A 25,752-nucleotide genomic window follows, 5' to 3' on the forward strand; every position below is an offset into this window, starting at 1 on the left:
TTTTGACAAAGCCTTCAGGGAGTTTACAAATCTCATCACAGCTGGGAGTCAGGGAGGCTGCCTCTGTCTGCCAGGATTGTGACCTGTACGTGGGAGAAATAATAGTGTCTGTGCCCTAAAAGGATGTGTTCCTTTGCTGTAGCATATCTATGTTTTTTGCACCTCAGATTGAGTCTGTATATGTGATAAATACAACGGAAAACAAACTAAAGCTCTGTTACTTGTTTGCAGAGGACTTAGCTGAACCTGTTCAATCCTGTTGTCCAAAGAATCAGGTTTGGGTAGGACAGACAGGTCGATAGAGCCAGGTTTAGAGGCTGTGCAGTGAGTACATGCCCCAGGGCAGTACCTGTGGTGCAATGGTCCTTTCTGTGTGCAGTCTCCCTGAATTTTGAGCGCTCTGCCATGCTATCACAGCATGTACTGCAGGTTTCACTTACTAGGTGTACGTATTTCTCCATGCATTGCTAACCCTGTCCCTCTCCTCCTACAGTGAGTTTCCCTCAGCCTTCACCAGCAAACCCAAGATCCCTCGCACTCCCGAAGTGCTGAGTACCAGCCCTAGAAAGTGGAAGGTCCCAGCCATTGCCCCCCAGTTCTCTCAGTCTGGACCCCAACAAACAAGCCGTCCCAGCTCCTCCGGATCATCCACAAGGAGCAGACAGAGTAAGCGGAAAAAGCTGTCATTCTGTTTGTCAGGCCTTGGGGTGGGAGAGGAGGGAGCGCTGGAGTAGCTCTCCAGGAATGAAGTCGTATGCTACACACGTGCCAGGAGTATATGACATTGTACTTGTCATCTGCAGGATGTACAACCATGTAATTATATCCTGCTGAACTCCGCTCCTATTTTCAGGCTGTCATGTGAGCAGTTAAGAGACAGGCTTTTTCCTGTCTCTGAGTGGAGAAAAGTGGCCCAAATTCTCCCAAGTTTTGGGGGAAGCTTCGCGTCTCAGATCAGGCTTTCTCTAGATGTCATAGACTATTTCCTTTTCTTTAGATACTTGTTCGCTCCGCTGTGTGACTTGTTTAATGTTCTCGAATTGGATCTTTGGGTGTGTCTACATTGCAACTGAATGCAGACCAGATGTCAGGCAGTTCGGAGACAGGCTCAGGGCAGCCAAGCACGGTGTGCTGCTTGTGGAAGTCGGCATTCTGCTGGAGACTTGTATTTAAGAACCATATGGATGTGTCATTGCCTGAAGAACTGTAAGCAGTCAATAGACTCAGAGGAGAGGAGGGCTGTGGTCCAGAGGTTGGAGGGAAAAGATGGATGCTTGCTTTAAGCCAGCCAACACAAGCCCAATGAGGTGGAAATGTTGATCTCGGATGCTTGCACAACGATAAATGTGTACAGTGTGCAGACTGGGGATTTTTGGTGAGAGACTAAGCTTTTTCTCTGGAATTCAAATACACCTCTGGGGCCAGCATCAATGAAAATGGCAGGAGTTACACGCTGTATATTCTTATTCCAGACATATCATGAGTTTAGTGATAATTGTTTGATCGCAATGTAACATCAGCTCTACTCTTTAGCTGTAACTGTTGTCTTTAAGCACTTCACAGAAACACAGTAGCTCATAATACTTTGTAAACCTTCCTGAGAAAGTTGGGGTATGTGTATTATCATTAACTCCTCATTACGGGTAGGCAAAATGAAACACAGGGAATTGAAATAATCTAGTAAATCAGCAGGAGAGCTGGAAAGAGCTTCCAAAGTCTTCTGTGTTGCTCACTCACTGTCATTCCCCACAGTTGCTTGTGCAGGGAGGTGGGGTGGTTTCATTCAGGAAGTGCAGGTGAGCTGATGCAAGAGCTTGTCCTTGGTGGTTGAGGGAGGCTTTGACCTAGAGAGCACTTGAGCAGTCCTGTGCTCAGGTAACACTGCCAGCTCTTTTGGCTTTACTTGTGCTGCACATGCCCTGCGGTTTACCTCTGACATCAGTGCTTTCTGTTTCCTGTGATAGGAACACTGTTCTGCCCTGAATGAATGTGCTGTTAACACCCGACAGTCTGTCCCTGGTTCCTGTTTCGGTTAATTTACAAAAGCATTAGACCATTGAAAAGGTGAAGCTCTGATGAAGATGGGAAAGGCACGCTGTATGTGTGCGTAAAACCTCATAGAATTGCAGAGTGGTTGGGGTTGGAAGGGACGTTCTGAGATATCTAGTCCAACCCACCTGCTACAGCAGGTTCACCCAGAGCAGATCGCACAGGAACATGTCCAGGTGGGTTTGAATGTCTCCAGAGAAGGAGACTCCACAACCTCTCTGGGCAGCCTGGTCCAAGGCTCTGTCACCCTCAAAGTGAAGACATTTCTCCTCAGACTCCTTCACGTGTTCTAGTTTGTCCGGGGCAGCTTTACACACCTGGATGTGTGCGTCCTATGAAAGATGTGACATACACATGTTGCCCTCGGGCTCTGGAGTAAGTTCTTTTTCCAGTGGCACAGTGTATAATGAATCTTATTTTGAAATTGCGTTAAAGCAGAGTGTGATCGGGTTCTACATCACTTGGGTTTCCCCCTTGATTCAGTATATGTAATTTGTCGGTCCAGACTCTTGGGCTCTTTTAACTTTTATTGGATAGTATTTGTCTGACAATATACATCTTATCTTTGCTGTGTCTGTGCATCCTAAAACTGAATATAGTGGGCATCACATCTTACTATGTGTCCATTTACCTTTTATCCATAGTTTTCTACTGAGGTTCCAGGTAATTGTTTTCTGTCTGCCCACATATGCCATGAGACAGACTTGATGTCAGCAATTGAATGTTAAACTCCCATTTTCCTGCTAAAAATAGTAAAGAAAGTATTTTGCAAACAAGTCATCTTCCATTCACTCTGTGTATATGTGTCCTGCGTTGTTGTCTGCTGTCACAGTGCACAGTCATTGTCCATCTTGCAGGGCCTTTCACACAGATTTTGATGATCGGGAAAAGTGAGAGGAAGGTGGTAAAGACCAGATTTTTAAAGAACTAAAAAGGACTTTAAGCACCTATGTCCAAACCTGAGGTTCTCGAAAGTAATTAAATTCCCAGTTGTTACTTAAAGGTGCAAGGAGGCATCTGACACAGGAGACCCCCTAATGTTTCCCTAGTAAAGTTCTGTGGTACTGATCCTTTAATTTCCTAGCTGACTTATCTGAAAGTCAAAAATGGTATCAGGTGCACAGATATCACAATCAGGAGATTTCAGCAGCCACTGCCTTCCACTTGCCTGCTGCATAGGTATGTAGGTTTTTACATATGGAGAGACTCTGTCCCAGTGAAAGGCTGTCTTTAGTATGTAGATTTGTTGGTATTTTGGAAAGGGTTGTGAAGCACTGGAACAGGCTGCCCAGGGCAGTGGTGGAGTCACCATCCCTGGAGGGCTTGAACAGACATAGAGATGAGGTTCTTAGGGACATGGGTTAGTGCTAGAGTTAGGTTAAGGTTGGACTCGATGATCCTAAGGGTCTCTTCCAACCAAAATGCTTCTACAATTTTATGATTTCTGGAGAAATACAAGCTTTTATAGCTGATGGGCATGATGTGAAAAAGATTAATTTCTGATTGTACTTACTTGATGTGCTCACTTATTTTAGTGACACATTTTTAGCTTGCTTTTAATATTCATTACAAGTGTATTTTCTGGAAATGTTACTTTTACATAATCCTAGCTGAAGTAGCTGGACTGCCCCTCTTGGAGCACGGAGTGTGTGGAATGCGTGAGGAATGCAGAGGAAGCACAGGTACTTCTGCTGCTGGGCCTGGGGCCAGATTCCTGCCTGAGATGTAGCCGGCTGCTGATAGCCAAGCTCTAAAGCTGTACCTTAGAGCAAAACCAAGCTCCTCCAAATAAAATCAGCCATGCTGTGATTTTCTGTGGATTCCATTTGCTATCTGGTACAGTGATTGCACTGGTAGCACAGCTAGAACATAAGGTGGACTCCAAATCTGGACTTTTTCACCTGTGCGTATGTGTTCCATGTGGTTGGATGGTTTAATCTATCTTGTTCCTTACTCTGCATCTGTTCCAAATTCCTCTGCATGGCATGCTTGAGCTGTTTGCAGTGTACCAAGTTCTGTATAGGGCACAGTGGGGCTGCAGTAGTACAAAAATCTGTACCAGAAGAATGAAGAATGATTTTTGTCAGGAGTGCAACCCTGCCCTGGTAACTCCCTGCTCCTCCACAAGTTCTGTCCCCTGACAAGTGGTTGCCATAAATACATTCTGCATTTTTAAGTTGCAATGTCAGTGGTTAAGGTGCTTTGTGCGTGTTCTTTGTGGTGGTTGTGTCACTGTACAGGTTGAACAAGTGTTGCTCTCTGGCAGCTCCTGTCTTGCAATCAATCCTGCTTTCAGCTGACAGACCCTTTTGTGCTGTTTTCTGCAGGCAGCCAGTCCTACAGGAAGTGAGAACAGTTCCTTTCCTCAAGAATCACCTGTCACATCGCTGAAGGACAGAGCCGGCTTCCTGTAATGAGCTTCACTGGCGACCTGCTGAGAAGAGAGCGAGGTTACTGTACTGACATGGCACGGCGTACGCCTTGCACGGTGATGCGGGAATTATCTGATGGGATACATCTGTTGTCGTCTCTAAAGCTGGCTAAGACAAGGGCCTTGTTATTACAATTCAAGGTCTCAGCAGCAGCCCAGGACTGATATGGGAGATGGATACAGTCCCAGTGTCTCTGATAGTTTACTCTAAAGTGACATTGCCACCTTGAGAAGAAACTCTTGCTCTCTGCCTTCTGTGTCAGAGTGAACGGCCTTTGGAAGATGGTACGTAGGGCTCAGCACAGGAGCAGTTGTCTTGTTTATACATTGCTTGCTGAACTAGCCTGCCACTTGCTTTCTTAAAATCGTGCCCTTGTGGATGAGTTGGGAGATACCTGCATTCAAAATATCTGCACTAGAAGGGGAAAGCAACATTAGCCCTATGTGCAGAACTTCATTGCCTGGAGCAGTTTTGTGTGGAGTGAGATCTGTGTTTGGCCACTGGATTCTGGAGAGAAAGTATTTCATCAGCTTCTGATTGACCTGTGGCAGTTGAAAAATGCTATACTGGTGCCCAAGGCAGCATCCGTGCTCATCTCTGAGCAGCTGATCAGCAGCTTTAGCTGCAGCAATTACTCTTATTCCTTTTTCCTATGTTTTTTTTTCTTAATTCTACTGTTCAACATTTGTGGAATGAATAATCCATTTTTGCCACTGGAGTGAAGAACTTGGTTTCTTCATTCGTAGGAGAAACCATGAGAATGTGAACAGATCAGAAGCAACTTTCTCTTTACTTGTGCCTGTGGACAATCTTCTTTGGTCTTTGTAACTTTTTAATGTTCTTTACTTCTGAGCAATGACTAGTCATGTCTTTATGGAATTTGTGCCGGTCTTCAATGAACATGAAGTGCTGGCTAGGCAAGAGAGATCAGGAAGCCCTCCACCAAATAAAAAACCAGCAGTTCTGCCAGTAAATTATGAAGCTAGTGTTGTTTGTTGTTCTTTCTCTCAAAAGTGACAAGGAAATGCTAAAGTCTTCGCTGTGGGTTGGCTTATCAGTAACATCTCCTCATGTGACACAGCTGTTAGGACAACAGCAACACCTTTTCCAGAAATGCAGTTTAAATTCGAACTTGGCTACCACTGAGGCAGAAAGACACAAAATGCAGAAAGTGTATTGGCCGCGGGCAGCTGTCAAAGGGAAATGCTTTAACAGGTACAAAAAGGACGAAGGTAAGGCCTTTGGTTTGGAGTTTCCCCTTGCGAAACAAACAAGTGGAATGCAACCTGAAAGGTAAAGCAACTCCAACAGAGACACTACCTTCCCCTGGAGTTATGTAACTCTGGTATAAAGACACCAATTGTTTCTGTAGGACCAGGAGAAAGCTTTATGCTTGTGCTGAAACGTCGAATTGTGTCTCTTGGTATGTGGTGGCAACTGAAGAGCCCTGAGCATTTCCTTGTGTGAGGAAGTTGCCATGAGCCCCACCAGGAACAGTGACACTGTGTCAGGTGTTTGCAGAAAGGGCTCCCACGCACAATAACCCTTTGGATAACAGACTTAAAATGAGAATCAGGATCTTCTGTAGGAAAAGACATTCCCCAGTTTAAAATCTAGTCGTATTCACGTGGAAGTTATAATTTACCATTTGGTAGCTTCAGGCCTAACACAAACCAAGCAGAGTATAGGTGTTGCTTTAACTCCCAAACTACATAGGACATAAAGTGATTATCGACACCTGATAACCCCTTTCCCATAGATCTCCATGCTACACAAAAAAAACCACGGAAAATCTATGACTTGTACTTAGATTCACCCACCTCCTCTCCGAGCTGATAAACACAATTAATGGGAAAACATCCTCTGGTTCACGAAAGGGAAGTAATGGTAAACAGCCATAAAAACTCACCTGGTGGTTTTTCTTTTTCCTCTGACATGCCGTCTTTTTTCCAGCATGTAATAGCAATGGCCAGGTTGTTAACACTGGAGTGCTAAGCACGTTCGTTTGCATATGTGCATGACACAGAATGCTCCAGCAGTTGAGTTTTATTTATTTTACAGCAGCGCTGACTTTCATGTTGGAGCAGATCTCATTCTCTGAGATGCAGAGCAGCTTTTGAAAAGTGTCAAGTGCAGACTTTGAGGGGGGTGGTGGTCGGAGGGAAAAAAAAATCCAAGACCTCACTGGCTTTACCAATAGTTGAGTTAAAAACTGTATCACTCCTTACAAGTCCACTGAAGGTGGTTGGTAAATACAGCTACAACTGCTCCAGCAGATGAAGATTTGTGAAAAACAAAATGCATCTTGCAGTGCTGGACTGAAAGGAACCCACCAAAGTTTATGTACTTGTGTGTTTGTTTCTCTCTCAGGCCTGTTGCAATGCAGAACTCTGTATATTTTTCCATGTTGCACTCTTAGATGTTTTGAAGTGTGAGTATAGACTTTGAAAACTGAGACTATTTTTTATATTAATGCTTGAGAAATGTCATTTTCCAAATACTTGAGAGAAACTATGGATGTGCTTAGAAATAAATTATCCGCTGAGCAGTAATTTGAGAGGCCAACAAAGTAATGTGTCCTTTTCTCTGTCTTGTTCGTGAGAAGCCCCTGTGATGCCAGTTGGAAGGTTTTGAAGCTAATGAAAAATGTTGGTTCTGTCTTTGTTAGTAGGACTCCACTATTCTGAGTTGAAAGGTCCCAGGATAAAGGTCAGTAACACACACATGGCAAATTCTGCACCTCACTCTTAAAAGTTCTTAGGTATTTTTTGTATATGCCATGTAGAGACTGTTGCTAGATACACCACCACTCTGGTAAATTAATAATGGGAGCAGAGGAAATTGCTGGCCTGAATGAGAGAGAGGGGTGTGATTGTGCTTAAAGCGACTGTCATTTTATTTACAAGAAGCAAATACAGTTATTGCATATGACATGCAGATCTGAAAAGGAAGTTTTTCTGGGACCAAAGCACGATGTGGTGCTAGCATGCCTTTGGGGTATAACTTCTCTATATGAAGTCTAATTTTGTTTACGGACAGTGTTATGAGAAACATAAACTACATAAGTCTATTTAAATTTGTATGGAGGGCTCGTTCTGTTCAGGTGTTTTAAAATCATCTGTCAGTGGCTGGGTAAAAATGCTTCTAAAGGGATTTTTTTTTTCCTCTTTTTGATGAGTTTGTTTGGGGTTTCATGGACTCTTCTTTACATTTCACTCTGGTTTATCGACGAGTTCTGTCCCCAAGAGTTTTGTCTCCACCTGAGTTGCAAACGCAGCTCCCTCCAGTTCAGGCTGGAGGGAGCATTGTTCACTGGGAGTGTTGCAAAGCAGGCGTGAACCGCTCATTGTTCGCAGCCTCTCATGAGGAGAGCCCAGGCGTGTGGGATGCCACCAGTGACATCGGTTTGGTGTCAGAAATATTGTTTGTTGGAGGATTTAAGTGCGTAGGGGAGGACAAGCAAGGAAGTTCTCTGGAGGTAAAATATTGCTGTAATGGGGAGGGACAGTGGTTGCTTGGTTGGCTCTGAGTTGTTTCCTTCTAAATGAAGTTCCACTAGTCTTTATAAATCATGGTGGAGGTTACAGCGTAGAGATGAAAGGTGCTGCGTTGCATTCACGCACACCTTTGAGCAGCGGTAGCAGAAAAGCAAACAGGCTGCCCTCCCCCTGGGTATTTCAGTACATCCAGACTTACCTTTTAGCTTGCAGCTTGAATTCATCTTTGAGCCAGAACTTTCTGGCAGTTTGGACCATCCTCATTCTTGCAGCCTAGCTCAGTATTGGAACAAGCCCTTTTCCACAAGACTAAATGCAGGAGAGCCAGGAGGTGCACCCATCATCCAGCCAGGGGCGCAGGGGCCCTGCAGACCACCTTGGACACACCATGGCACGCTGAGCCCAAGGACGTGTGGGCATGGCCAGCAAAGAGGACGTAGATGTAGCCTCGCAAACCTCCACTGACCCCACAGGGAATGAAATACCTCTGTGACTGAGCCACGTGGGCTTTCTCCAGGCCGTGCTGCACTTTCCTACCTTCTGCTGTTCAAATACATTGTAAAAGGAGTGGGACTCTTGAGAATTTATTGATGGATGAGAAACAGCAAGATGATTCAAGGTAAACAAGCTGTACGGGGATCTGCTGCTACTAAAATTTAAAAAGAAACCAACTTCTGGGTGCAGAACAATTGTCCTCCTGTGTTATCAGACCAGTAATTCTTCTAGCCTGGCATTTTTTCAGTGGTTGAGACCTGATGTTTCAAAGCAACTTTCTTCCCAACTCCAGGCTGCTTTCTGCCCTGCCATGGAAGGGCATCGTGTTCAGTTACAGGATCACGATCTGAATTTCCGCTCTTTACGGATCTGATGCTCTCCAAACAACAGGCTGAGTGGCACACCCTAGGACATCTAATAACTCTCTGGAACATGTCCTCCTTTTATTGCAAGTTTTCTCAGCAGTCCTTGGCATATGATGCAGGGTTTCAATAAACCAGGGCAGTGATGTATTGCAGTGAAAGTGGAAACACTTCACACAAGCAATAAGAGATGAAGGTGAGAGCTTTAAATGTTTGTTTTGTTCTTATCTTCTTCAAATATGGGAAATGATGTTCTGATATGATTTTACGTCCACAGGTTTGGGGAGTGTCCATTATTTTGATCTCTCAGAGTGTGAGTGACTTAGCACTCTATTTAATTTAAAAAATGGTTTCCAGTATGTTGTGCTGGTTTTAATTTTAAAAGCCTTTAATGTGTTACTTCAATTTATTTCCTTTTTCTTTTAATGATGTTGAGAGCTAGTAAATAGGACAAATAAAGAAGAGCTGATACCTGAAACAATAACATTCATCCTGCAGATGTTTAAAGTGCCTTATATATTAGGCTGTAGCTGACAGCTGTGAATGCAGAAAATCAGACCACCTAGTGAGGGATTTTAGGAGGTGAAGACACCTCCCTCTGCTGCTCTCAAGGAAAAATTCTGGCCTTTGTAGATCCAGATTTCATTACAGACACATAAGCCTCCTTCTCTGAGGAGTGAAAAAGTTCAGCTAACATGAGGATGGGATGTAAGTGCTGGAAATAGCAGCTCTGTGCCAAGTGATACAGTTCCTCCCTTGGTCTGCCATGTGCCGGTCTGACTGCCCTGGCCCTTGTCTGGATCCGGTTGACTGTTGGCAGAGGTCGAATGCTTCCTGAGAACAAATCACTTTATTGTTCATGTCTGCTCATGCACTGCCTTTTGGGAGTGTGGTTCATGTTGGTCGCAAGAAGCAGGACCATTAGCACGAAATGAATTCTTTGTCAAGCAGCACGTCTCACTGAAATTTTTATGCTTTTCTCCAACTGCTTTCCCCCTGGATTGAATTTGCAAGTATCCTAATGGACTGGCTCCTATTAAGCAGATGACTGGTTTGGCTTTTTTTTTTTTTTTTTTGTTAACTTGGCAGATCGTGGCCTACGATGATTTTCCACAAATCTGGCTCCTTCCTTTTTCCTTCTCTTCCGAGAAAGCAGCTAGGAACTGAAATGAGGCAGCTCTGGGACTTGAGGAAAACAGTTCTATTTCGATTAAGCCCCCTCCATCCTCAAGCCCTGTGGAAGTTGGGCTGTTTGAAACAGCCACAATTTCCACCCTGACTAACTGCCCCAAAAGCTCCATGCCAGGGAGCTCCTAGTGATGAGCCACCCACCACCCCAGGGAGCGTTCCAGGGGTGAAGTACAACAGCAGTTCTCAAGGGTCCCATCATGCCATCCATGCCCTGGTGACACTGGTGACAGCAGCGTCGCCGTCCTGGTTCTGCCCTTGCAGCCACCCTGAGGGGCAAGTGATGGACTGGGAGCCAGCACAACTGGTCCCATAGCTCGCAGTCAGCCTTAGTGCTTATGTGACATGAGGACACGAGCAGCTTGGCCCATAATGAAGGTTTTTAAGCGTTATTGCAATACACAGTAACAGCAAGAAGAATTTGGCTTGCTTCTCCCAAAACTTAAAAATTGGTCTGGTTGAGTTTTCAGTCGTGTATGTGGAGTTGACCTGAAGTTTAGTGTCATCTTCTCACTCCAATTCAGGACCTGACCATGTCAGAGTGTGGTTCCCTATTTGTGGAGAATGGGAGAGAAATAATTTACTTTTGATTCATTTTCCACGTAAATCAAAAACTTTGAGTAGCTAAATGGCTGTTTTCTGTACCGTAGTTTAGAACCTCAGTGTGCTTTGGGCAAGGAGAGAGCATCGTAAGACTGTTTCTGTCCAACCCTTGTTATCCTCATGACTTTGAAGATGCAGGTGGGTGAGGGTGCAGGTTTTCACAAAGCTGTGCTGAGCATCACAGGAAGGTGAGTCCAAGTGATATTGAACTTCCACAAATCTTGTTGGGGCTTCCAAGGTTCTTTGAAACCACGTTTGCAGCAACTAAAGCAGAAGCCAGTGTCAGTAACTGTGTGTCACTTCCCAAGTCGCCCAGAAATGGCAGCAATGAGAATCAATTCCATCTCAAGTCCCAGTGGGGTCTCTTAGTTCCTGGATCATTTCACATGTGAGGCAGAAACCAAGGCTTTTTAACCAAAACCAACCCAGGTGATCTTGCACATTTTTGGTAACAGTAACACCTTTGTGTCTGTGGAATCCAATCTGAAAAAAGGGATGTCCTTGCCATAAGTCTCATTATTCTCAATACGTTTTGCTGGCGAGATAGAAATACGTCCTGTATTTCAAGTGAGTCACCTGAGCAGCTCTGAGGAGGCAGCTGGATTTCCACAAGCACTCTGATGGCAGCAGGGAATGGTTTGAGCCTGTGTGGAAAATGGACTGTTTCATTCAGGTGCCCAAATGTGGAGTTTCAGAAGAATTTGCCTCTGATCGCAGCGCATGCATAAAAATCTGGCCCTTTATCCTGCAGCAGTGGCCTCTCTGAAGAGCGTCCCTGTAGTTTCCTGTTATGCTTCCTACCCTCGCTCTGATGTTTTATTTGGTTTGGGGGGGTTTTCCTTATTTTTTCCTGCAATGGGAATTATTCTACAGGGCTGGATCATGTTTGGGCATTACAGAGGCAAAGGAGGCTTCGAAAGGGTGCTTGTCCCTGGCTAGAGCTCTCCAAAAACTGGCTGGATGTTTGGTGCTTGCCGGCTGTAACCTCTTTCCTTTCACCTGTACCACAGCCTGCAGCACAGACCTGATCCCAAAGAGATCCCAAAGGAGAACTTTTCCATCTCTGGTATTATACAGGGATCTCCTCCTTTTTGTGCTGGGGATGATTAAAACTTCTCGTTAGTTTTACCTTCTGACACCAGTGCTTTTATGTAAAACCATTTCCTAATGAGAACAGTTTCGGACCAATCAGCCACTGAAGTGTCATATGCCAACAGTGAGACCTCTGTGCTTCATTTGATGCCTCCCAAACCACCCCTGGGCAATGGGGATGGGACAGCAGGTTTCTAGATGAGCTGGCAGAATATTTTGCCTCTTTCTCACAACACCAGCTGTTGCTCTGGGCAAAGCAGCAGGTCCCAGGCTGCCTTATCTCCTGTGAAGCTGACTGGTCCTGCTGCCTGGCAGGGTTACCGGTGCTGCCCACGTGTTTCTTCAAATGACCTTCCTCTGGGCTGTGAGTGTGGTTTGTACCCTGTCCTTGCTAGGAAATCAGCTCCTGGGTAAGTACGTCCTTGCTTAGGTGAGTTGGAGGTGATGGAGGGGGTGTTACTGCCACGAGCGGAGGGGCATGTTGTGGGTCAACCCTGGGGCAGCTCAGCCCACACAGCCACTCACTCACTGCCCCCCACAGTGGGATGAGGAGAGAAATGGAAGGGTAACAGTGAGAAAACTCATGGATTGAGACAAAGACGGTTTAATAGGTAAAGCAAAAGCTGTGTGCAGCAGCAAAGCAAAATTAGGAATTCATTCACTGCTTCCACGGGCAGCCATTTCCAGGAAAGCTGGCACATTCGCTTCATCATGCGTAACGGTTGCTTGGGAAGACAGACACCATAACTCCTTCTTTCCTCCAGTTTTTATTGCTGAGCACAACATCAGATGGTCTGGGATATCCCTTTGGGGTCAGCTGTCCCAGCTCTGAACCCTCCCAGCTTCTTGTTGACCCCCCAGCCCACTCCTTTGCAGGACAGTGTGAGAAACAGAGGTGGCCTTCGCGCTGTGTAAGCAACAGCTAAAACACCCCTGCCTTATCAGCACTGTTTTGGTCGCAAATCCAAAACACAGCCCCATACCAGCTACTACGGAGAAAATTAACTCTGTCCCAGCCACAGCCAGGACGGGATACAAGCATGTTTGTTTGTGTGGAGATGGTGAGGCCAGAGCAGGCTATGAGCAGAAGCACAGTCATAGAATCATAGAATGTCCTCAGTTGGAAGGGACCCACAAGGATCATGGAGTCCAACTCCTGTCCCTGCACAGGACAACCCCACAGGTCACACCGTGTGTCTGAGGGTGTTGTCCGGTCTCTTCTTGAACACTGTCAGGCTCGGGGGGCGGTGACACCTCCCTGGGGAGCCTGTTCCAGTGTCCAGCACCCTCTGGGTGGAGAACCTTTCAGAGCCCAGCTGTGCCCCAGAGGAACCGGGGGGGCAGCAGGGGCTGGTGTGGGGCCAGCACCCAGTGAGTGGGCACAGCTCACGGAGTAGAAATGGGGGTTTCCTTAACACCTGTGAGGGCAGGTGAGAGGACTTTCTATCCAGCCCTGGCAGGAGTGAGGGCTGTTGGTCGTCTGCTCCATCTCCAGGCAGCTCCCACCAGGCGCCCATGAAGCCCCAGTTTGGACAGGGGGCAAGGTTACCCAAACCCCCTGCGGTACTGGGCACCAGGGATGGGGGTCTTTGTGCAGGACTCTGCATAAGGCTTTTCCGCCAACAGCACTGCTCTGTTGGTCGTTCTCTTGTGCACTCAGGCTGGATTAAAGAGAAAAACCACACTAGGAGGTGATGCTCCCCTTTCACCACTTCAGCAGAGGTTCGTGCTGCTGCAGCAGCTCTTCCAAGTCAGGGTGTCACTGCCTGAGTGTGCCTGAGCTGTTGCAGGTTCTTTTTCAGCCCTAAGGAATAAGATATCAGTTTTTTAATTAGTAAGAACTTTTCTTCTGTGTTTTGTCATGAATTGAGGCAATAAAGCAGCAACTGCCCCAAGCATCCTGCTGTTATGCCCGGCTTTCTGTGCAGGCTTGTGCTCTGAAGCAAAAGGAAGGGGAAAGCAAAGAAGGTAAAAGCTTTGGTTTGCTAGTGTAACACCAGATGGGTAATAAAGCTGTAATTCAGCCTGGTTTATTACCCAGTGGCACTGTTTTGTGTGGATTTCCTTACAGCAGCTCAAATCTGGAGTTTAACACACAGTTAAGCCTGTACGCACCAATTAATTTTTGTTAGGCTCTTAACCGTGGACAAGGTCATACGATAATCTAAGTACATTGAATCAATATGAAACTGAGGTTGTTCCTGACAACGTAAGAATCAGGAATGGAAACTTTACCACCACACCCACTTTCAGACCTCCTTGAACATCACAAAGAAGTTGAGAAATACTTTTGTGGCTCCAGTGCCCGAGTGGTTGTCTCAAATGCAAATGCAGCAGCTTAGAAGTGTCTCCTTATTTTAACTCCTTCCAGCCTGAGAGGGCTTTGCACCTGTCTCAGGTAGATGGGCAGAGACAGAGCAGGGGAGATGTGGGGCTGGAGTGCAGACGGCTGGGACCGGGCAGGGTTGTGGGTGGGAGTGCTGCAAAAATGTGGACAGTGAGTTTTATGGATAGTCCTGCTTTAATCATTATTTAATCCGAGGTTTCCATTTGTCATTGGTAGGGGTGGCTCTTGTGATCCCTTAGTGTTGTCACGCGTGTCCTGGCAGCAGGGTAACAGGGTTTGTGAAGGTGTGAGGGTTGCTCTGCACGTAGGGAGGGTGTAGATGGGGACACCAGAGCTGGGAGCCCTGTCATGGTGTGCTGAGGGGGCTGCAGCTTCAGGTGGCCTGGAAACTTAAAATGTTAACACCATCAGTACTAGCTTGTGCTTATTTTCTTTTCCAGGCACAGTTTGAGGCTGGTATTTGTGACCCTGAGGGCTAGAAATAGATTTTGTTTGTCAGGACAACTGCATGTCTCCCCAACTCGTGTGTTTCAGGGGCAAGGTGAGAGGGGAGTAGCTCTTACATCCTATTAGTTTCACAGTGAAATTGCAAAACTTTTGGTCCTGCATCCACGTAAACTTGGCCCGTGCTGTACCTGCATCAGCTAAGAGCTGTTACATGGGATCTGACTTTTCCTCCACATCCACTGCACCCCATACCAAAGATTGGGCCTCCATAAACCCAGCCTGGGTTTTCCTTTGTTATACCACCCACAGCTAATTGGGTGCAAAGTACTGGTGCAACACGACACTACATCACCTCCTTGCATGGACTAATGCATGCCCCTTTTGCACGTCTGTCCCTTTTGCTCGCTGCCTGAATTTTGCATTTTTCTGCCTCGCTGTTTTATGCCGGCAGCATCTGGTCAGGTTTCTGTTGCTTCAGTGCGTTTACTGGGTGTTACTCAGACAATTTATTCCGGCACAAAGGAGCGGGTTAGAGCAGGTTGGAGCTGTCTGGCCTGGCCATGCAGGAACCAGTGACAAATAAAAGCTCTGTACAACATACATTCTTCTGCCTCTCCCCTTCCTCCACACATATATGCAACAGTTGCTTTTCCAGATGATTGAGAAAAGAATCCCTGTAGTCCCTGGGTGTGAAATCTTTCCTGTGCAATCTACTCTAGGTGAACCTGCTTCAGCAGGTGGGTTGGACTAGATGATCTCTAGAGGTCCCTTCCAACCCTAATCATTCCATGATTCTGTGAAATGTATTGGTGCTCCCTTTGCAAGCGTGGAAGATAATTTTGCTGGCAGTGCTGCGGCTCAGCCAGAGGCTCTGTTGCTGAACGGCTGATGGGAGCAGCGGAGACCAGCTCTAGCCCTGTGAGCATATGGCAGGTGCCTCTGGATCGCTCCAGTGGACTGGGACGCGGGACCAGCCCAGGACGGAGCTGGCTGCAGGGGCAGGGCTCCCCTGTCCCTGCCCGCCCCAGCGCCCCCTGCCCTGCACAGCTGGGGCCTGGGAAATGTGCTCTGTCCCTTTCCCCGATTCTGCAACACCGGGCTTGGGAAGGGGTCATAGGATCCAACCCCCCCTGCTCCATAACAAACCAGGTGATGGTGGAAGGACAGACAGGAGGAAGGGAGTGGGAAAAAGCTTTGCCCAGGGTTGTTTCTGCCACGGCCCGATGCAGCAGCGATGCAGCCGCGCTCACTGCTGCAATGTGCAGGGTGCAGGTGAAAAGCCACGTCCTTCCCCTGCGCTGGGGCTGTGGGACCATTGCCCCCAGTCCCAGGGCTCTCTGGCTGCAGGTCGTGGTCTCCACGTACCAGTGGCTTGAGCTGGTGTCCAGCAGTCTGGCTGCTGGGTGACCTTTCCCAGGTTAAGCACAGCTTGCAAACCCCTCATCCTTCTCTATAGACCTATAAAATACAACTTCATTTGTTGTGGCAGTTTCACTGGAGACAGGAGCTGAGGAGGGACTTCAGGGCTCCCGAAACCTGACAAACACCCAGAGGGGAGGGCGGCTGCGATGCACATCTCAGCCCTTCAGACACCACATTCCTCCAGGTGAGATTTTTGAGATTTCTTCTCTCTGTCCTGACTTCGGGTAAAGAACAAACAAGCCTGAGTCCTTGGGCAGCATCCTTCTTTTGTCCCCTCCAAGGAGCAATGCCTGGGCGAGAGCGGAGGCTCGTCAGAGAGTCGGTGGCAAACCCTGGCTGGAGGTTCCTCTCAAGCCTGGCCGCCTGCCTCTTGTGGGTTTTCACAATCAGGGTTGTAGTTTTTTCTCCTTTTTTCTTAGCCCTGTTCTTTAGCCCAGAGCTGAGCTTGATGCAGGTCAGTGTACTCCACAGATGTGAACTGGCGCAGCTGCGACAACATCGGTGACCTGTGACGCTGCCCAGGGTGTGCGGGTCTGGTCTGCACTGAGAGCTGCCATAACGATGGACCCCTGGACAGACAGACACACGCGCATTTCTGCCTCTGCCAGAGAGGAGCTTGTGACTTTTTTCGGGTATTTTGGCAAACTGAACAGAAAATCATGGGCAAAAAAGGCGGTGTGGGCAGGAGGAAAGTGAGGCAGGAGATACTTGTGCAGTCTTGTGCACAGATGTTCCCACTGGGTTTGTGCGTGTCCCCGCTGTGTGGTCACAAGAGTTCACATTTCTCTTTGTGGGGGTGTGTGCACCTTGCTGGAGAGGCTGTGACAGCTGAAAATCCCTGGTGCTAGGCTGTGGCAGGTGAGCAAGGCTCTTTTTGGGGTACATCTGAGCCCCACCCTCCCCTGCAACACCACACATGGGCTTTTCCAGGCTCCAACACTTTACCTCAGGCCATGAGACACAAGTCCCCAGGGAGGGTCACAAGTGCCTTTGCACAAGTAGGACCCAGTGTGGTGCAGGCGACAGTGCTGCCCACAGGCATCGTGCCTCCAGCCCGCTCTCTGTGCAGCCCTGGCCCCGAGGAACTCCTGCAAACGGCTTTTCCAGCAGCTCCTTCCATGGAGGATTTTGCAACGTTTCCAGGCAAAGGGGTGGCTTGTACAGTGGTGACGACCCTGCTGCCAGCTGGGAAACAGAGGAGCCCCTTCTGTGCCGCCGTCCCTGCAGAGCAGACAGAGCCCAGCTGTTGGTTGGAGAAAGTTTGGTAGTTTGGTGAAGGCAGGAAAAGGCTCCTGGCATGTTTCATCTGTTAGAGCCAAGAACAGTCTCGTTAGGAGCTTGCGATCCTTTTTTTTTTTCTTCTCGAATATATCTATTTATTTTTTTTACACTGCTGGCCGTTGCTCAAAGGGACCGGGGCTGCGAGCCTGTCCCAGCCGGCTGACCGCTTGCTTGCGCCCCGTCCCAGCCCCGAGCGCTGGGCAGGGCTTCAGCTCCGGGGCCGTGAAAGCCGCTTTCTGAGCGAGGGCGCGGATGTCCCCCTTGGCCCGGAGCCTGTGCCGGCAGCGGGTGCTGGGGGGGCTCGGCACGCCGGCGCTGGGAAGACTGGGGCAGTGTTCGGGGCCGAGGGCTGCTGAAAGGGCTCAGTGTGTGCCGAGCGTGAGTCACCCGGGCTGGAGGGCAGCTGGGAGGAGAGCGGCAGAGAGCTGCTGCAGGAGGGGCCAGCGCCCCGGGAAAAGGCGGTTAAATTAATATCATTAGCGTGGAGTGGAGGCAGAAGGGTCTGAGGAAAGAGGGAGGATGGGAGGCGGCGGTTCCAGGGGCAGAGGGATTTGAGGGGCCCTCACATCGCACCTGGGGGTGTGTGTGGGGTCAGGGATGGGAGTGGGGAGGAATGGGTCCGTCTGCGATCCCAGCTATCATAGAATCATTTCGGTTGGAAGAGACCCTCAGGATCATCAAGTCCAACCTTAACCTAACTCTAGCACTAAACCACATCCCTAAGAACCTCATCTAAATGCCTTTTAAACCCCTCCAGGGATGGTGGCTCCACCACTTCCCTGGGTAGCCTGTTCCTATGTCACTTAACCTTCACACAGTTCTGGGTGTCAGACTGAAATGAAGTCTGGGAGAGCCCAGGAAAGCTTCGTGGGGTTCTGAAGGCACAGACCTGCCTTGTGTCACCCTTCGGTGCCCCGTGTGCCAGCTTGCAGCGCTGCTGCTCCATCCTGGCTGGTGCCAAACGGCCCTGGAGCCGCTGGTTTTCTGTGCCCGTAGCTCGGGCTTGGTCTGGCTGTGCATTTCCCGCTCCGGCTGATACACACGCAGGCGGCTGCAGGGCTGTGCCAGCCCCTTACACATCCTCAGCATCAGCTCCCGGTCTCCAGGGATGTCACCTGCGGTGGCAGACCCAGGAGGCGGCTGGTCTGCTCCTGGAGCAGGGGATGTTGCCAGTGGCTCAGTGCCAGCCCCTGAAGGGCATGTGGCTTCCTGGTGACATCCCAGCTAGGATGTCTGGGTCTGGCTGCATGTGAGATTAGAAGCAGGGAGGGTTTTCTGGTTTAGATTGAACGCAAGCCTGTGTGGGAAGGTCTGGGTCCATCTCAAAAGCATCCAGCCTTATGCATGGGAGTGCCAGCACGCAGAGAGGTCCCCCATGAGGTGTCTGGGGGTTAGCTGAGTCCTACTGTCTTCCAGAGGCATCGTGTGCTCAGGCAAGACACCAGCATGTGTGGAAGAGAAGAGTAGACGCTCCTTAGGGTTCAGCTTGCCCCATCCTCAAGCCCACAGCCACCGAGGACAGCAGGAGGCAGGGACTGGTGCAGAAAGTGCTCCAGAGGTGGTTGATCAGGAAATGCGTCCTAAGCGGATATGCTTTTTAATGGGGTTTTAGCTGACTGAACTGCAAAGGAGTTGATCTTTGCTGAAAAGTCACACTGGGGACATTTCCCTCTAGCACAAATAAGCACAGCCCAAAAGCACAGGGTCTCCCCAGCCAAGCAAATGAGGAGGGCAGCTGATGGCCCTGGGCAGCCTGGCCACGTTTCTGTGCCTCCAGCCCTGCATAACACCACTCCAGAGGCTGGGAATAGTCAGGCTGCTAGCTGCTGTCCCAGGGCCAGTTCAATGATCCATGGGGCCCCATAGCTGACCTCGACAGCCGTGCGCCTGGTGCTGGCACCACCAGCTGCTGCTGCCACGGAGTGTCCCTGCCATCCTGCTCTTCCCACACCGTCCAGCTCTCCATCCTTCACCACCTTGCCCTAACGCTGGGCAGATCTTTAAGGCTTTGGCCCTGTAGAAGTGACCTCTAAGGGTGTTGCTGCTTTTTCTTGCTGTCACCAGTGGGAGCAGTAGGATGAAGGAGAAGTAAAAGATTATGGGCAGCGCAGGGTGATGATATGAATGGGCTGGAAGGACCCACGAGAGCCATCATTTTGGCCCTCCACCCTGTGGCAGGATCCGGTTTCCCACGTGAGGCAGGGATCAACCCAGCAGCAGCGTCTGGAGCCTCCCCACACCGAGACACCAGAAACGCCAGAGCCGCGGCAGAACCATCGGCCCGACGGACGGCTGTAGCCACAACCTGCTGTGAATCAGGGCAGGAGCTGGATCTGTGCATTAACTCACTGGCCATGGCAGCCCACAGCATGACTTCACCGTCGGGTGAGCATCCCACCATGGAAACCAAACCTCAGGAATGCAGCTGGGTGTGCCGGCTCTCTTCTGCTCTCCCAAGGGCTCTTGCATGGCTAAAATGCTCCCGGGCTAGCAAACTGCTGTTGCCACCTCTCCTACCCATGGGCTGGGGAGAGATGCCCATGCAAGGGCTGTACCCTGTGCTGGGTGCTGCCCTCCCTTCTTGCACACACAGAAGCAAAGAGAGCTTTGCTGTGGCATTAGTCCAGTAGCCCCAGCCAAGGGGGAGAAAATTTGTGGCCGTGTGCCCTCTTTCTCCCTCTCTCCATCTCTTGCTGGAGATGGACACCAGCGGCTGTAGCAGGGACCAGGCGATGAGCAGCAGCGGAGCGATGATTAACGGCGAGCAGAGCAGCAGGGCCAGGGATGTCTGAGTCGCCTCTGCCTCTCTCCTAAACTGATTTGGCCAAAAAAGGCTAACGTGAGTGTTTCCGCATCTGCCAGCCCAGGAGAGGGCCCGGCCAGAGCTCGGGGTCCCAGCAGGCGTGCGCCGTGTCAGGACTGTATGTTTTTCCACTCGGGCTGGAGAGGGGCTGCAGGCAGCAGCCAGGCTCAGGTGACTCCTTGAGCCGCCCTTTCCATCTGACTCATGAGAGACGTCGCGAGTGCTCTCCTGCCGATGGAAAACACGTCGCCTCGCAGCAGCTCGTGGCTTCTGGGTCTGTGCCAGCCCCACAGGCAGCAGGGCTTCCCAGGGCTGCCAGCACAGCGCCCGAGCCCCGTCCTTCTCCGGCTGGAGCTGACGCCTGACCGTGACTCCGTGTGCAGCCTGTGCCCGTGGTCGGCTTTGCGGGACAGCTGGGGCTGAGCAGGACAGGTCTGTGGTCCCAGTGGTGGGCAGGAGCAGCTCTGCGGGGCTGCGGGCTTCAGTGCTGGCTGCTGGTGTGACATTGCTTTTCCAACCCTCCAACCTGGGGGCTTCTCCCTCTTGGTTCTCTCTCCTCCACATTTGCTCTTTTGGAGTGTCCAGGATGCGAGTGGTCCCCTCCGGCAGCAGGACAGGTCCTTTCCTTTCCCTCCCAGAGCCAAGCGCTCCAACATCCTTCTCCCTCTTTTCTGAATCTGGGCAGCATGACACGTCTCTCTTCTTAACCCCACATTTCCATCCCTCTAGGCTTTCTCCATCCTCCATCCTCATGGTGCCTGGATGCCATCTTGCCATGGATTCATAGGAAAAACCTGGACCTTGGGGCTTTCTTCGTGAGACTGAACTGAGTGAGTAGAGACAGAGGGAAACTGAGGCACACTGGGCTAAGCACTTCTTGCAGAGGCACGCTGGGCTAGGAGGGACAAGCCAGGGCCTCTGGCTCGCTGTGTCCAGCACAAGGCTGTTTCCATCACGCCACAGAGACAGCCCCACAAGCCGTCTGCTCCCCCATGCCCGCTGCTGGACCTGCAGCATCAGGCTCCCCCTGCTCCTTTCGGAAGGGAAATGTTTTCCCTTTCCCCTCCCTTCCCTGCTCGCCAGCATGAGTCTGGTTTCCCCCAGGCGCTGCCGCCAAGCGCCTCTGGAACCACTGGAAAAAGCATAAAAGCCCTGGGCAAGGCTGCGAGGAGGGTTACTCGCAGTCACAGCTGGATCCAGCTGCTGATTTAAAGCAACAGCGCAGCCACACCGGGCTCCCCAGGAGACCCAGGCATTCCCGGGGTGCAAATCTCCCCAGGCCAGAGGAGAGAGCATCCCTGCCAGGCAGCGGCGCTGAAGCTGGATGGGGTCTTTTCGGTGGGGAAACTGAGAAAGGGACATCCCCAAGGAGGCAAACCCTTGGGTGGATCCAGCCCGGGGCGTTTGTTCCCCCAGGTTTGCTGAGCGCTTTCCCCTGCCCAGCTCCTGCGGCTCCTGGCACAAAGGCTGGGGCAGCGCTTCCCCGCCAGCCCTGGCTTGTGTCCCACCTGGGGACGCAGCTGCAGCAGCATCGCCTCTGCGGACACCGTGTCCACCAGCCTGTCCCCTGCCCTTGCCCGAGCCCATGGCATTCGGGTCTCACCCCATCTTCCTATTCCCCAATATTGCAACTGTGGGGTCCGTGTCCCCTCACCGAGCACCGCAGCCTTGCGGGGTGGCCCAGAGGCAGCTTGGGGACCCCCGAGCAGGGGTGGGTGGCCCAGCCATCGCCCTGCAAAGCAACTTCCCCTCCTCCCCCATTTCTGGAAGAAATCATGCGAATCCGAGGAGATATGACTCTGAGCAGGGCAGCAGGCATTGCTTTCGGCTGTGGCTCAGGTTGTTGCAGCAGCCTCCGGTGTTTTGGTGTGAGCTGCGGAGGCTGATGGAGCGGGACGGAGAGTCCGGCTTTGGGAAGGCAGGAACCTCTTCCCCCCTTCCAGCTGTGGCCCCGCTCTGGTGAGTTGCTGGGACAGAAATCTCCACAGGGCCATGGAGCTAATGTATAAAATAACCCACCCTGTGCTGTGAGTCTGGTTTATGGCCCTGTTAATAATGGGCGAGCAGAGGGAACTTCCTAGGCGCGTGGCTGTCCTCCCTGGTGTCTCACGTCAGACCCGGATGGTGTATGACGTTTGCCCCAGCTTCCTAGCTAGTCGTGTTCGCTCAGCAATCAACCAGGGTAATAACTAATCCTAACCGCCCCAGGGGGCTTTCTGTCAGCAAGGGCTGGGGCTGAGGCTTTGCCAGCCCCTGGCCGTAGCCTCCAGTGTCCTACATGGGAGCAGCGGTGATGGGCAACTGTCCAGGGCTTACTCTACCTGCTGGAACAGCCCAAGGTGCTTAGAAAATGAACGTGCAATGAGAAATGGATGTGCTCCATCCTATCGCATCCAGGATGTTTGCCTGCAAGTGCGTGCAAAGTCCTGACGTTGTGTGGGTCTGGCCCAGCTAAACAAATAGAGACCTCAGTGGGACGCTGCAGCCTCGGTCTGCCTCCCTGCTCCGCAGTATGTTGCAGGTGAGTGGTTTAATGAAGAAAAAGCTATAAAGGTGACCACCCCATGCTGCTGGTGTCAGGTCAGGCTGAGTGCTTGGTCCTGCTCCAGGTGCTCAGAGGTTTGGGGAGGAGAGGACTGGTTTAGGTGTCCCCACAGGTCACAGGGCGATGGGACCTTGTCTCGTGTGGGAAACCCAGCCTGGGGACGGCAGCGCTGACACGAGCACTGTGGTGTGAGAGTTGCCAGGAGAAGAGATGAGACTCTTTTCTGTGTACGTATAATTTGCAAGAACAGAGAGAAATCAGAAAAAACCCGACACAAACCAGAAAAAAAACCTCGTAACAAAGAAACACAGGCAACTTTTCCCAGCGAAACAAAACCCAAACCATCGGTGGGAAAACATTGGCTGGGTCAACCTGCCACAAGCCAGTCCTCTGGGATTACATAAACTTCATAAAAAAAGCTCACTTCTTTCTTTGTACTTTGGGTTTTTTTATAAAACATTTAAATTCAGGTCTGCTTTGAAATGAAAAGAGGCTTCTTGAAACAAAAAAAAGTGCATCATGGTTTGTTTTGAGAACATCTAAATGAACCGCTTTGGCATCACCCAGTTCTCGCCCTTTCCCTGTGTCCCAGACGGTGCCCTGCAGCCCCAATAGACGCCGGCTCCAAAGCCTCGTGTCCCCACCAGTTGCTTGTCCCCATCTCCAGAGGTGGCACCGGGAAGGATGCCTGGGTGGGAGGTGAGACTGTGGCACTGGTACCGACTGTCCCCAAATGGGTTCCGGAGCCAGTGGCTGTGGTGGTGGCTGCTGTCTGGAGGAAGCCAATGTCACCCTGGCCGTGACTGGGGTGTCACCCGGGAAAGTCCATGCATTACTTTCCCTTCTGCCTCCCTGCACAATGCATAATATGTCCAACTGTTATTTCTTGCAGGTTCTCTGCCAGCTCTCATGGGACCATGGCGGCTCAGTGCTCCTCAAAATGTCATTGGTGTTGTGCAAGATGAAGGAGCTGGGCTTTCCCATGTCGAGCAGCCCCTGCCACCCAAGAGCCCTTCTCCAGACACCCACAGCTCCACGCCGTTGTCAAGAGAGGTACCCATTGCCTCCGAATTTCAGCCTAATGGCTTAGACCTAAGAAATAAGAATACTGAGTGCTGCACCGAAGGAGGGGCAGGGTGAGGGATCCAGCCGATTGCTGGAGGCAGGGGCAGGCAGGAACGGCAGGGATCTGGTGGTGGTGAAGCGATGGTGCCCTTGGCTCCGTTCTTGGGCAAACCAAAAAATTCAGGTTTTGCATTTTCGGGTTTCGCTCTTCCAGTTTCCATTCTCAGCAGAGGGTGGTGGCTTCTCGGGTAAAACCTGTTCTTACTGGGAAATGGAAAGAGGTAAGGAGGTGGTGTCTGGAGGAAGACTTTTTGAAAGAAAAATGCTTTCAGTTTGGTTTTAGTCTTCCTGCTGCCTTTGTGCTTTCCCAGGGTGAATCTGGAGGGTGTGAAAACTTGGGTTTGTTCTATGTAATGATGTAACAAATGTAAATAACACTGCTTTGTCTGAAGATTCAGCCTTGAAACAGGAGTCAGTGGTGCCTAGGACAGTGTTGGTCTCTGTAGCCCCAGACCAGACACTGATTATTTAATGAACATCAGCAGTGAAGCTTTGCACAGCCATCCCTCCCCAGGCCTGCAACGCTCCCAGGCAGCAGGACCTGGGAGAGGTGGGAGCGGGGTCTGCCTGCACAGGGCGGGTTATTTCAGCCAAAACCCCGCGCAGCAGCACAGGAGCATCCGGGAAGTCCCCATGCTGGCGGCTCTGCCGCTTTCCTGCACAGAAGCATCCGCCGGCGAGGCGGGAGCCCAGGAGCAGGGCTGGCAGAGCTCCCTGCCGCAGGCTGCCAGGAGCCCTTGTCGCCCCGGGGCAGAGCCGCTTGGTGCTGGAGCAGCACGGCCCTCAGGCATGCTGCACCACGCCGGCCCTGGGCTTGCCAGCTGGATGAGCCGGGGCATCCAGAGCGCTCCAGCAGCATTGCACGCCCGCAGCAGCTGGGCATCCTCTGCGGCTGCAGCAGCCGCCCCAGGGCTGTGGTTTGGGTTTTGCTCCGGCACCCCACGGCAGAAATGCTGCTGTTCCTGTCCCAGGGCGCATTGCAAGGAGGGGATGGTGGCTGAGCTTTCGGGGCTTTGTTGTTTGCATCCCTTTGTGCTTGTTTGTGAGGTGGGGTCCCCCTCCACCATGAGCAGAGTGGGGTGAATTCCTGGTTGTGGGCTGGTGTGTACCCACCATCCCTGTGCTACAGGGATGAGGTGAATCCTTCCTGTATCTGACTCCGGTTGAGCTGCTGCTCGGTGTGGATCTTTGAGGTACTCTGATGCTTTTTCTGTGCACCTCACAGCCATGACTTTCTCAGGTCAGGAGTTCAGCAGATACAGACTTCCCTGCAGGCAGTGGGAACAAACGAAAAAGAAATCAGAGGAGGTGTGCAGGGACCTTTGGTGGTGATAAGGTTGTGCGGTGCTGCAGAGCGGGCACAGCCTGTTTGGTCAATGTTTCCCGGGGAGCTTTCACAGCCTCCAGAATGTGGAGCTGCAGGGCATCTGCTGAGCTGCTGTGGTGGGAAAGCGATAAGCCAAGATAAGGAGAGAGAAGCAAGTTTGGGGAGAGCAATGCAATTTTCCTCCTCAAACTGAGCTGGACTTGGGGGTTTCTTGCAGTGGGGCCAAATGCTATTTGAGTAGCAGAGGTTGCATGAGTCCCACCACGTGTCCAGCGTCAGAACAGAAGAGCCTTTCCCATGACAAGTGCAGTGTGTCTGGGGGCTGAGAGAGCTGTGGGACAGCCTGACCCTCGGCACTTGTGCAAAATGCAGAGGGGTTGTGGGGAAGGGTCTGTGATATCTCTGCTGGGCAGGAAAGTAAATATCCCAAAGGATTTCCTGCAGGCTTCCCAGCCTGGCTTCGTGGTTGATGCAAGCAGCTGGTAGGGATGGCAGGACAACAAAAAGCAAGACATCAGAAATGATGGGAGCTGATTTTCATGGCTGAAAAAGACCCTCAAATGAAATGCTATATTTAGGAGGAATGGAAGGTCTTAAATCTGCTTCTCAATGGGCAACGAGATGTCCTATGCTGATATGACAGTAGCAAGGATGCTGCAGAAAAACTGATCTGAATCAGGGCTGAAGGAAGAGTTTGGAAGGACACCTCACCTGCCTGTGGTGCTGGTAGAAATTTG

At 50.6% G+C, this 25,752-nt stretch overlaps 1 protein-coding gene across 3 annotated transcripts in view; it reads left to right on the forward strand.

The window, feature by feature from the left end:
- The window catches only part of ARMC9 (armadillo repeat containing 9), a 64,661-nt gene extending 57,678 nt beyond the window's left edge, over positions 1-6,983 (forward strand). For 2 of the 3 annotated variants that reach the window (XM_065639798.1, XM_065639797.1), the window contains exons 25-26: positions 494-666; positions 4,377-6,983. In XM_065639798.1, coding sequence (XP_065495870.1) covers positions 494-666; positions 4,377-4,399 — 196 coding nt within the window. In that variant the 3' untranslated portion in view covers positions 4,400-6,983. The remainder of the gene's footprint in view (positions 1-493; positions 667-4,376) is intronic. The other variant, XM_065639799.1, reaches the window with a different exon arrangement.
- The last annotated feature ends 18,769 nt before the right edge of the window (positions 6,984-25,752 follow it).

Source organism: Caloenas nicobarica, chromosome 8 (assembly GCF_036013445.1).
Source record: "Caloenas nicobarica isolate bCalNic1 chromosome 8, bCalNic1.hap1, whole genome shotgun sequence".
Classification (NCBI taxonomy): domain Eukaryota; kingdom Metazoa; phylum Chordata; class Aves; order Columbiformes; family Columbidae; genus Caloenas; species Caloenas nicobarica.